The 13,671-nt window shown below is 44.6% G+C and overlaps 1 protein-coding gene across 1 annotated transcript; it reads left to right on the top strand.

Moving 5' to 3' along the window:
* The first annotated feature begins 4,809 nt into the window (after positions 1-4,809).
* Positions 4,810-5,862, top strand: LOC111390535. The gene is made up of 3 exons (XM_023015593.1): positions 4,810-5,368; positions 5,462-5,552; positions 5,607-5,862. The coding sequence occupies exons 1-3, from the start codon at positions 4,810-4,812 to the stop codon at positions 5,860-5,862; spliced, it is 906 nt and encodes a 301-aa protein (XP_022871361.1).
* Positions 5,863-13,671: the final 7,809 nt, after the last annotated feature.

Genomic DNA, 13,671 nt, shown 5'->3' with positions numbered 1-13,671 from the left:
ATCGCTCTTCTTGTGTCAATCAATATATCAAGTAATTGATTTTCAATTCTTTAAAAATAAATCATTTTTTCAACTTCTTACTCGCATTTATTATTGTGGTGGATCAACTGAGATAGAGTCGTTTCATTCCAAGAAATTTTATCTTATTTTTCGAGATGTAGTTTTTTCAGTACAACCAAAAATCCATAAGTGAGAAATATTAGGCTCGTGATCAATGTAAGTCGCAAGGGTGAATATTGATAGTATGCAGTTGATCTTATATGAACTAATGATACATAATGTAATATGACATGACTCCAAACAAAAGATGATAAGGTGTTATGAAATAAAGATAATAGAACAAGTAGAGAAGAAAATATAAGAATATGTACTCTATTGTTTAGTTTTATCAAGAACCGAATTTATAGGGTTCAGAATGAGAGTTACAATTGGAATGAAATAGATTTTCTAAACTAGATAAGATTAATCTATGCGTGATGATAAAATTGCATAATCGTCAATAAATATCGTATAGTTTTATCAATATGACATATCTTTGAAGAGCGAACAAGAAATCAATTTTTTTTAAAATTTAATTATAAGTTACTCGTTTTTTTTATGTAAAATCTTGTAATTTTACAAATAGAGTTTTTTTTTCATAAAACTAGATGAAAAAGGAAAAAAAATTATAAGAACCTTTAGTTAGGATTCAGTTTTTTCATAAAAAAATAAGGATAAAAAATAAAAAACAGAAAGAGAAAAAATAGAAAATAGAAACATATATAATAAGTAGAAAAATAATTTTTGATCATGACTATAGTTTTTGTGGAAGTGAAAATGAAAGAATAATATAGAAAGAAACACAAAATACATATTAATTTAATTTTTTTTTATTTCTCCAAAAATCTTGGAATGAATAAGAGACAAATTTTGATGTTTTATTAAAGTACATTCCGTTTAAAAGTCAGTACCCTAGAAACTTTTATAAAAGTCATTAACAAGTTGAATGCTGCAAGATTCATGAAAATTTTTAAAAGTTTTAGTTGAATACATCGTGACTTTTAAAAACTTTTTAAAAGCTTATAAAAGTTTCAATTGAATACATCAATACTTTTAAAGGGTCTAAAAAGTTTACATTGAATACTCCTAAACTTTTTTAATTTAAAAGGTCTTTAAATGTCCCATAATACTCCCATGGAAGTCTCAAACCCTGATCACATTGAAGATGACTATTTTAATTTTTTAAGTTATAAGCTAATTCATTTCGATTTAAAGCTCACCTACAAGGAAGTTTCTGTCAATGAATTAGTAGAAAGGGTTCCTCTTCCAAATAATTCAATCATCTTTCGATGGAGGTGACTTCTATTCAAAAATAATTCTAGCTTTTGGTGGATAATTTCTCAACAACAATTTTTCAAGCATGGGAAACATAGTCTCTCTCAATAGGAAAATTACTGCTTTTTTAGTGGATGATGGAAAACAAGCATCTTCAACAGTTTATGAAAGGCTATTTTAAGATGGAAAATGAGCATCTTCGACAGTTCATGAAATGTTTTTTTTTTTAATCCGTTTCCCAAGTCCCAAAAATGATTATATTAGTCGTAACAGCCTCGACGGTAAGGCATCCGAAAATTCTCAACTTTTAATGTTTTATTTCTTTATGATTTCTGTAGTAATTTCATTCCATGATAAAGTTGGAAAGTTTATACCACATTCTGTATTTTAATTATCAAATCAATAGTAATTTTTGTTACGTGTTGTCATACTTGGTCAACCGATGTGGGCCTATGACCCACTCAGTTCGAACCACGTGGCACTCTAGCCGAAGTGGGTTGAATGGCCGACGCCCTTTATGCCGGGGCCCATGTGCCGAAGCTAGTGAAACTAACCGAGCCTCATCTACCGAGGCCTATAAAGATTGCCGAAGCCCTACAGCGGAAGTACTACGTGTTTGGCAGAAGCCTCCGAACCATGAAGGGACTCACTTCTCCCAAGAGATCTCCTACATAAGGATCTGGTTAGAATGATTGATGGAACATTTGTCATAAGTGCATATGTCAGGTCTTATCATTAGCATGGGCTCTGCACAAGCAATAAATGCGCAGCAAGCTTGCAAGTCAAGAGTGATACCTAGGATTGGATGTTTGAATTGAGAAGATGAGGCCACGTGTCACCTCATTTAAGGGCTGCCATTTCACATGTAACACTATAAATACTTCCCTTGTATAACATTGAAAGGCTAATGCAAAAATCAATACAAGAAACCACATTTTACTCCCTCTTATTATCTTTACAATATAATACGAGTTCACACACATTTACATTCATTTTCATGAGCACCGATTGGTAGTTATTGTACAATCGGATTATGAATATCCCGCCAGATTTCGAACATTCTCGTCCCGCGTCGTTGAGCTACTCCCACGCCCCTAAAGAGGTTCGTTCCAGACCGTCCACTTGTCTTAGCGTGTAGGACCTTCACTCACGTGTGCGCGGGTGGGTCCGGCATCTGTTGGCAACTTTTTCTGGGGTCAACAGATTGGCGTTGTTTGTGGGAAACCATACCATAACCACGAACAACCTTGTGGTGAAAGCTTATTGAAGAGCATTTGAGCGTCCCCCTTGAAAAATGATTTGTTTTTGAAAAAGAACAAGAGAAAGCCCCACAGCTTAGCAAAATCTGAAGTCAAACTAAAAGAAAATGAGTTCAAACGAAGACGCACCCCCTAGAAGAGTAAGAGAAAATGTAAATGTGCCTCTTCCACCCGTTGTCCCAACAGCTCGACAAAGACTCTACCACCACCAAAGAAGAGGTGGAATGCGAGCAACGACACGACTGTCAAGAAAAATGGCTGCCATGGCGGCCAATATGAGAGATATTGCCAGCCAAAACTAGGCTATGAGGGAACGCATGGCCCAAATGCAGGGCCAGGAAGGCTTTCACATTCCTCCATACGCCCCTCAGGGGCACTACCAGCAAGAAGACGAAATTCAAAGTCATAGAATTGCCTCGCCGGACTATAGCCGAGGTAGAAGCCCGTTTGAAAAGGAAGTGGAAGTTGATGTTTCCTCCAACTACGCTTCTAGCCGACCCACCGAGGTCCCATTGAACCATGATAACTTCCCACCTCCGTATGAGCAAGAGTCAAGACATAGGAGGGTAGGCAGTGTATTTGATAGAATTAGCCCCGCTGAACCGAGGCTTAGACAACAACAGACACACCAGCCTTGGACAAGGCCACAGCCTCCACCTCCGCTGCCCCAGTAGCCGGAAGAAAGACATGAAAATATTACCCGTGTTGCTCCGCCTAGAAATAGGCGCCAGAGGAGGGAGGAAGAGGTTAGGAACCGTCCCGAAACCTCTCACCAACAACCATGGCAAGAGGCCGAGAAATATGATTCAGATGAGTAGCAGAGGTCTTGTGACTTGGACGATGACGATGAGAATCTACCGTTCTCAAGGGAATTAAGGAATGCCCAGGTTCCAAGCCACTATGTGATGCCAAAGATACCAAAATATGACTGAAGAGGCGACCCGGAGAAGCACCTGAATGCTTATAAAACCCACATGAGCCTCAGGGCGCCACCCTAGCTGTGAAGTGCAGAGCTTTCCATTTGACACTTAGTGGAGCAGCTGAAATATGGTATAGTAGGTTACCACCTGAGATCATAAGAAGCTGGCCCGAGTTCAAGATAACATTCTTGAAGAGGTTTGCGGTAAGTAAAGAAGGAGAGGCCCCCATCCAATGTCTCCAAGACATGAGACAAGCGCATGGGGGGTCCCTAAAGAGCTTCCTATCTTGCTTCACCGATGAAATGACGTATTGCGTGCAAGTCACCGACCGTGAAGCACTACTCGCATTAAGAGGAGGTTTGAACATGAATACCCTATTCTGGAGGGACGTGCAGAATCAAGGTCCCACCACCTATGATGCCCTACTCGAGATGATGAGGCGGAAAATCATTAACGAAGAATTGATTGAGCATAGAAACAGGACAAGTCGAGGCCTCCCACGTCCTCAAAGGCAGTGTGCTCGAGGGCCGACCTCCCATCTTATGGACTACCAAATGAACCAGGCTAGAAATGAGAGTTCTGGTCAAGCACTTGCCACCACCACTTTAAACGTGGTTCCTACCTTGGCATCTGAGGATATCAACCCAATTACTGACACCCGACAGACGGAAACCCCATAAGGATCCCGTAGGAGGAGAGGCCGAGGCTGGGGTTCTGGACCTAGAAATAGGTCAAATCAGAACCCGCCGTGATACTGTTTACACCATCGGTCCTATGGACATGACATTGCGGATTGTTGAGACTATGCGCACGCTCCCGGCTGGAACCCCCTAGAGATAGAAATGAATCACCCCAGGCGAGTAGGCCCCCGCCCAGGCACGACAATCGACGTGGGCTTGAGGAGGCTGCTCCCTGTCAAAGGGATGTTTTCCCACGATGGAGGAAGCGTGAGACGGAGAGGCGTAGGAAAGGACGCAAGCACCGAAGAAATCGACAAACCCAGGATGAGGCCCCTATCTACGAGATAGACACCATATTTGGAGGCCCATATGTCGATAGAAAGACACGAAACGCCAAAAGGAGTTGCGCTCGGGAAGCTAATTACCCCCCTTTGACAAGCTACATTGTGGACAGTAGCTCCCAGAGGAACCAAGTTTCACCCATTGTCTTCACTCAGGAAGACACCGAAGGAGTTCACTACCCCCCATTGCAATGCACTTGTTGTGAGGGTCGTCATAGCCCGAAATGGGCTCAAGTGAATGTTAGTTGACAAAGGTAGCTCTGTCAACATTCTATTCGAATCTGCCTTTGACAAGATGATATTGGATCATCAATTGACACCCACCACAACTCCTCTGTGCGGATTCACAGGAGATAGCACCACTCCAAGGGGAAAGATAACGCTTGCAGTGGAGATGGGAGAGTCTCCCCAAACTACAATGAACTTCATGGAGTTCCTCATTGTCGACAGTCAATCGGCTTACCATGGAGTATTAGGTAGGCCAGCCCTAAAGGAATTGGGAGCAGTCATCTCCATCCAACACCTATGCATAAAATTCCCGACGAAAAATGGGGTAGTAATGGTGAGAGGTGACCAAAGAGGGTCAAGAGAGTGTTATCTAAGCTCCATCAAAAAGGTAGAGCCCCGGGACGTCCACGTAATCATAGCCGATATACTCATGGTTGATGTCCCAGGTGATGCTCCCACTGAACCAGAAGATATCGATATGATAGATGCACCACCCAATCTGGAGGTCTTGGTCATTGATGAGATCGATCCTCGCATAATTGAACACGAACCTCAAGCATCCCCAGTCGAGGAACTTGAGAACTTCTCGGTGGACACCCGAGACCCATCTAAGATGCTGAGAGTAGGCAAGGGCTTATCCAACACTCTGAAGGAAAAGATTAAAGATTTCCTAAGTAAGAACCTTGATGTCTTTGCTTAGAAGCATGAGGACATGGTAGACATAGACCCCAAGGTCAGTTGTCACCATCTGAAGGTCGATCCTAAGATTGCCCCACATAGACAAAAAAGGAGAGCCCTCAATCCTGAAAGGTACGAGGCTCTGAAGGAAGAGGTTCAGTAGTTCATCCAAAATGGCTTTATCAGGAAAGCTACCTATCCGAGGTGGGTCTCCAACTCGGTTTTGGTAAAGAAACACAATGGCAAGTGGAGGGTGTGCATCGATTTCACCAACCTCAACAGAGCTTGTTCGAAAGACAGTTTTCCTCTCCCAATGATTGACCAACTAGTAAACTCCACGACTGGGTACGATTTGTTGAGTTTCATGGATGCATACTTCGGCTACAACGAAATACCCATGCTCCCGGCTGATGAGGAGTACACTTCTTTCATCACAGATTGAGGCCTCTATTGTTATACGATGATGCCCTTCGGGTTGAAAAATGCTGGAGCAACGTATCAAAGGCTTGTCAACAAAATGTTTATGGACCTCATCGACAAGACGATGGAGGTATACGTGGACGACATGTTGGTAAAAAGTCTGGAGGCTGAGGACCACATAACGCACCTCAACAGCACATTCCAGATCTTGAGAAGATATAGGATGAGGCTCAACCCCCTCAAGTGCGCCTTTGGAGTGGCTTCAGGCAAATTCTTGGGATATATAGTCAATCAACGCGGAATTGAAGCCAACCCAGAGAAGATTGAGGCCCTATACAAGATGAGGTCTCTCCAAAACCCAAAGGAAGTGCAAAGTTTGACTGGGCGGGTGGCCGCACTTAGCCGCTTCGTCTCTAAAGCTACAGACAAATGCCTCCCATTTTTCAAAGTGCTGAAAGCTGAGAAGAAGTTCCAATAGAACGAGGAATGTAAAGAGGCATGGAAAGGCACTTGGGATAGGCCCCCTCCTCTCCAAACCGAAGCCCGGAGAAATCTTACAACTATACTCGGCCGTCTCAAATGCGGCCATCAGTTCGGCTCTGACTTGAGAATAGGGAACCACCCAACTTCCAGTTTACTATAAAAGTAAAGCACTTCTATCGTCGGAAACCCGTTACCCCGATATGGAGAAGCTCACTTTGGCCTTGATCACGGCCTCCGGGAAACTAAGACCCTACTTCCAAGCTCACACCATCCACGTGCTAACAAACTTTCCTTTAAGGCAAGTGCTCCAAAAGCCTGATGCCTCAGGAAGATTATTGAAGTGGGCAGTGGAGCTAAGCTAATTTGACCTCGTGTTCAAGGCTAGGACGGCCATCAAGGGTCAGGCCTTGGCTGACTTTGTGGCAGAATTCACCAACTTACCCGAGATAGATGAAATCATGGAACCCGCCAAGCCCCCTACATGGAACTTATTCGTGGATGGGTCAACTAGAGACACCGGCTCAGGTGCTGGAGTGGTTCTCATCAGCCTTGAAGGTCACAAGCTAAACTCAGCGGTGAGGTTCTGGTTCAAGGCCACCAACAATGTAGCAGAATACGAGGCACTACTTGCAAGCCTCAGGCTGGCCAAGGAAATGTAGGTAAAGAGGCTCCTCATAAGCAGTGACTCTCAGCTAGTTGTTAGCCAAGTAAATGGTGACTTCTCAGCCAAGGGCAAAATAATGGCCTCCTACCTGAAAATGGTGATGAACCTCATCCCATCCTTTGAAAAATTTGAACTGACCCAGATCCCTCGCATAAAAAATTCTCATGCGGATGCACTATCCAAGCTCGCTAGTAGCAAAGATTCAAAACTACTCACGGTAGTACCCATAGAGCACCTCTCCCTACCATTGATCGAGGCCCCCAATGTCATGTGGGTCGTTGGGACCCCTACCTGGATGCAACCTATCATAGCATACCTTAAAGATCAGGTACTACCCACTGATAAGCATGAGGCCTACAAGCTAAGAAGGAGGTCAGCCCACTTCCTCTTCGTTGATGGTGTTCTCTATAAGAAGAGCTTCTCCTCTCCACTCTTAAGATGTGTTGGGGGAGAAGAAGCTACTTAGACATTAAGAGAAGTCCATGAGGGCGTGTGCGGCAATCACTTCGAAGGTCTATCTTTAGCGCAAAAAATATTGAGGCAAGGGTACTACTGGCCTACCCTAAAAAGAGATGCCCTCGAATTTGTACGAAAGTGTGACAAATGCTAACGATTCTCTTTGATACAAAGACAACTGTCATAGGATTTAACTGTGGTCTCCAGCCCTTGGCCTTTCTCGAAGTGGGGTGTGGACCTCATAGGTCCTCTACCTAAAGGTAGAAGAGGTGCAAGCTTTGCGATTGTGGCCATCGATTAATTTACCAAATCGGTTGAGGCTAAACCACTAGCAAAAATTACAGAAGCAAACACTTCCAAGTCCTTGTGGAAGAATATTATATGCCGGTTCGGGATTCCCAACTCAATCGTCTCAGACAATGGTAGACAATTCGACAACAAGAAGGTCAGAGCACTATGCGAGGAACTCGACATCAAAAAGCATTTCTCCACGCCTCACCACCCACAAGCAAATGGCCAGGTTGAGACTGTCAACAAAACAATCAAACATGTCCTAAAAAGGAAGCTTGATGTGTTAAAGGGGGCCTAGGTGGATGAGCTGCCACAAGTACTTTGGGCGATCCGAACCACCACGAGGACCCCAACCGGGGAAACACCCTTCATTATGGCATTTGAAACTGAGGCAATGAGCCCCGTTGAGGTCGGACTCTTGTCTCCAAGACGTCTGCATTTTAGTGAGATGACAAATGACGAGCTTAGGAGGTACGACCTCGACTTCATTGATGAAAAAAGAGATGATTCCCAGTTGAAGCTCGGTACATATCAAAGGAAGATGACGAGGTACTTCAACTCAAAGGTAAAGAAGAGATCATTTCGAATCAACGACCTAGTCCTAATAAGGGTTTCCTCTCCTCAAAGGAACTTGGTGCCGGTTCCCTAGGTCCGAATTGGGAAGGCCCATATAAAATCAAAGAAGAGATTCGGCCTGGGACTTACTGGATTGAAGACATGAACGGAAAGGCACAACCCTGTCCATGGAATATCGAGCACTTCAGAATCTATTACCAATGAATGTATCACCTCGCTGGAAGGTCTTTCCCAGCTCATGTAACATTTCTATGATTCAATAAAATTCATTTGCTTAAAACTGTGTTGCATTACGTCGTAATCTCGGAGGAGAGGCAAGCGTCCCATCTCTGGGCCACCTCGCTCGAACTCCGAAGCGTTTGCACATGCCTCCCTTTGCTGAGGCTGAACGCCAAGGGAAAAAGCCTCAACATGGCTGTACCATCCACCATGTTGGAAAGCGTCGTCACCTTGAAGAAGAGGCTAGCGTCCCATCTCTGGGCCACCTCACTTGAACTCCGAGGCGTTTGCACATACCTCCCTTTGTTGAGGCTGAACGCCAATAGGAGAAGCCTCAACATGGTTACACCATCCACCATGTTGAGAAGGGAGGCCAGCGTCCGTTTTTGGGCCACCTCGCCTGAAATTCGAGGCTCATACACTTGAGATTACAGTTATTAAGCTTAAGTACAATTCATTTGCTTGAGTCCCATATTGGTCAGAACTCATGAGGCTTTCATACAATTTATTTGGTCAAGTGATTGGAGTTAGGATACCCAATTAAAGTTATTTATTCCTTCAATCAATTTTATGTTCAATTACTTAGCGAGGCCAACATACTTGGAGAAAGAAACAACATTAGACGAAAAAGGTATTATATTGATTTTCAATTGAGGTTACAAAAGAAGGGCCTGAGGCCACTACATCATGAATAATTGAAAGGAAAACTATCCTAAGCCTGAGAAGGTAATGGAGGTGCTTCAGCAGCTGGGGCGTCCGCAGCTTGAGCGTCAGAGTTTGCTTCTTCTGCCTCTGCTACTTTATCTCCCACCGCTTCACCAGCTGGGGTTTGAGGCACTTCGTCCACAATCTCCAACCTTAGTTGCAACAGGTCCTGATTTGGGTACAACTCCTCAGCCCGCTCCATCACCTCGGCATAAGCAAAGTTCCTCCAGTAGGTGCTGAAGCTCTGGTACTCCTCAGTATTGTGGAAATTGGAAATATAGTATTTCATTGCCGCTTCCCTTGCATTTTGAGCCTCCCCCTTAGCATGGGTAGTATCATCGACGTACCACTTAATTTGGCTCTTGATAAACTTGTATGCATCCTGGGCCCATGCCAACTCCAGGTTAGCCTTCTCCAAGGCTTCGGCTGTGACCCTCTGGTGGTCATTAGAGACCTCCACCTTCTTTGTCAAGGAGGCTACCTCGCACTAGGACTCATGCACCTCCCTCTTCAATGCCTCTACCTGAGCCAAGGCAGACTCCAGCTTGGCCGATTCTTCAAGTTTTTGGGCCCTGGCATCATCAGCCTCGGCCCTAGCTGCCTTCAGCTCCTCTGCAAGGGAGGCAGCCTTCTTCTCAGAGGACTGGGTTCTTATCTGAAAGTCAGTAAGAGCCTCCCTACACTCCAGTGCGAGGCCAAAGGTCCTAACACTTGGGCTCACAAGAGCCCTGGTCAAGTCTGTGGCATCACAGGAGGAGCGTGCAGCTGCCACCAATCTGTCCAGAATCTATAAAAACTTCGCTTCGAATCTCAGGTGGCAAGGCCTCCACCAAAGCTGGGGCCAGAGGCTCCTCCCTATCGACAAGGAAGCTCGGAGACTTGCCTTGTACTCGAACATGTTTCTCTTTGGCAGCCACCTCGACTTGCCTCTTTAGAGCTCCTCCCTCACCTCATCAACCTCTGCATGTCTGACCATTTCAATTTTAGCCACTTTCGAGGCGGCCTCCAATAGCTTCGACGGACCGGCGTCTTTGCCTTGGGACATAGAACTCCTAAATTTGCCAGACGAGCTGGAGATGTGCACCAACTTCCTCTTTTTCGGCTCTTCAGGGACTTTCTCCTTCCCCCGAGGCTCCTTGGCCTTTTCTTGCCTCTGGGGGTCCCCTTCTTGGAAGCTCGCGAGGTACTGTCCTTGGAGAGTCGTTCAAATTTACCTCGAACCTCATTCGCACCACTTGACCCCGGCTTCAGGGGCCTCGCCTTCATAGTGGAAGTTGCCCTCAGAATGGACCCCATGTCAGGAGCTGGGTACTCCTTCCTCTTGAACTTATCTGCAGAACACACTGCGTTAGTACCAAAATGAAAACACAAAAAATATACCAAGTGTAGGAGCTTCATACCCTTGGAAGCCATCAGTTCGAAATCCAGGAAGTAGCGGCTCCTGTCGATGAAGTGGTCAAAGTGGCGAAGCTTCAGAGGTCTCTTGTAAATATCCTCTATCACTTCAAACTCCTCCCTGCTCAACTCGAACCTCGTACTGGAATCTGCAAACGAGGCATCAACAGTTAGACAAAAATTAAAGCTGAAAACGAAATGCAAGCTACTTAGGTTGGGAGACTCATGAGCTTCGTAGTACTGGGTTGGTACTGTGCACGACAGGGCTTTGTCTCCCTCCACCGCCTGCCACCTACCCCTAACCCAGAACCGTGACTCTTTCCATCCCTTTATGGAATAAGGCAGCCCCACCACAAAAGGTGCATGGGTCCCCAGGGAGTCAAGTAATACTACCCCTTGGACTCCTTATCTATTATCCTAGGCTGAAAGAGGGTCATAAAAATGTGGAGATGCATGTCCTCCCCAAGCGACACTTCCTTCCATAGGAAGTACGAGCCGACCAACTGGCTTCATCTGTTTGGCAGAACCTGGGTCGGTGACAACATGAAATTCCTCAGCAGAGCCCTGAAGAAGGGATGCAGAGGAAGACGCATGCCCGCCTTAAATAAATATTCACTCACTGCCACGCACCCCAGCCTCGGATAACAAGCTCGTTCATGGGCCTCGGGCACTAGCATTTCCACATAATGAGATACACAGTACCTCTCCCTTATCTTTCCCAACCTCTTCGACGTCATATTCAAAGGGACTCTAGACGCCCCCCACTCTACATTGTAATCTACCTCCTCCTCTATCAAAGTAATCTGCTCCACCTCGGAGTCCCCCTATAACTAGACCCCCGACCAAAGGACGCGACGGTGACCAACTCCCTACCCGAAGTCGACTCCATCTCGGAAAGCAACTAAGAACACAATAAGAGGATTTTCTGTGAAAAATACCTACTGAAAAACTACGCGAACACAGTTTGCTGGAAAAGCAGTGGACGAAATTGTCTCAATGCCGAAATGCCTAAGCTCTAACAGGAAAAATCAGATTGCGAGTGCCGAAAAATTCTGAAAATGGGAGGTCTCTCGCCTTTTATAAAGGATCCAAACGAACCCCCACTGTCAGATCGAATCTCCTTCAATCTGAACCCTTCAGTTTAAATCAAATCCAAGGCGTAGAATTCAAACAGTTTTTTTAAACCTATGCCTCAGATTTAAGCGTGTCCCCCACGCACTTCATCCAACGCGTCTACTTCTAGAAGCTCCAACTGTTCTAATAATTACGATTTTAATTTGACGGAGGCAGGCGCTTTGGAAGTCACAACGGTTGAGCTAGCTTTCCTCGAAAACATGCGCAAAATATCAAATCATTGGCACAACAGTTGAGGCACAATTATTGTCAATGAAGCTCGGCTTCATCTTCAATATTCAGCCATCAAATCTCGCAGGTTCGATTTCCCAACCACGTTGGCTTCATCTCCAACATTCAGCCATCAAGCCTCACAGGTTCGGTTCCCCAACCACCTCGACTTCATCTCCAACATTCAGCTATCAAGCCTCTCAGGCTCAATTTCCCAAACACCTCGGCTTCATCTCCAACATTCAGCCATCAATCCTCGAAGGTTCGGTTTCCCAACTACCTTGACTTCATCTCCAACATTTATCCATCAAGCCTTGGAAGTTCGATTTTCCAACCACCTTGGCTTCATCTTCAACATTCAGCCATCAAGCCTCGTAGGTTCGGTTTCCTAACCACCTCGGCATAATCCTCGGCTTTTTCATCATTCACCCACAACAACACATTCCCAACTCCAACCATGATATAAATATCTATACTTGGACTTGGGGGACTATTATCCGGGTTAAAAAATTATTTCAACCTTTACCCAACCCACTGGCTTTACTTCATTAAAGTCCACGCATTACATAAATGACTATACTTGGACTTGGGGAACTACTGTTACGTGTTGTCATACTTGGCCAATTGACGTGGGCCTATGGCCCACTCAATCCGAACCACGTGGCACTCTAGCCGAAGTGGGCTGAATGGCCGACGCCCTTTATGCCGAGGCCCATATGCCGAAGCTAGTGAAACTAACCGAGCCTCATCTTCCGAGGCCTGTGAAGATTTTCGAAGCCCTACAGCGAAAGTACTACGTGTCTGGCAGAAGCCTTGAATCTAAAGCAGAAGCCTCCGAACCATGAAGGGACGTCTTCCATGGTCACTTCTCCCAAGAGATCTCCTACATAAGGATCTGGTTAGAATGATTGATGGAGCGTTTGTCATAAGTGCATATGTCAGGTCCTATCACTAGCATGGGGCTCTGCACAAGCAATAAATGCGCAGTAAACTAGCAAATCAAGAGTGATACCTAGGATTGGATGTTTGAATTGAGAAGATGAGGCCACGTGTCACCTCATCTAAGGGCTGCCATTTCACATGTAATACTATAAATACTTCCCTTGTATAACATTGAAAAGCTAATGCAAGAATCAATACAAGAAACCACATTTTACCCTCTCTTATTATCTTTACAATATAATACGAGTTCACACACATTTACATTCACTTTCATGAGCACCAATTGGTAATTATTATACAATCGGATTACGAATATCCCGTCGGATTTTGAACATTCTCGTCCCGCGCCGTTGAGTTACTCCCACGCCCCTAAAGAGGTTCGTTCCAGACCGTCCACGTGTCTTAGCGTGTAAGACCTTTGCTCACATGTGTACGGGTGGGTCCGACATCTGTTGGCAACATTTTCTGGGGTCAACAATTTTCACGTAAGTTCTTCAAGCATTATTTGTAAGATACTATTCAAAAATCATTGTTCAAAAGTCAATGTTTGTTTCGTTAGAAATTGGTTTAAAACTGAGAAAATTTAGTTAAGTATGAAAGTAGAAAAGTGACTTTCGTGTCAATTTCGACCAAATATTTGGACTTGATTCAATAGTCAAACTACCAATGTAAATAGACCAACTTGTTCTACTCGTCGAGTAAATTGTTGTGGTATATTTGAAATTTCAAAAGTATTTTCGTATGAATAAGAAAATG

Source organism: Olea europaea, unplaced genomic scaffold (genome assembly GCF_002742605.1).
Source record: "Olea europaea var. sylvestris unplaced genomic scaffold, O_europaea_v1 scaffold69, whole genome shotgun sequence".
Classification (NCBI taxonomy): Eukaryota; Viridiplantae; Streptophyta; class Magnoliopsida; order Lamiales; family Oleaceae; genus Olea; species Olea europaea.
This window is presented reverse-complemented; position numbering and strand designations above follow the sequence as displayed.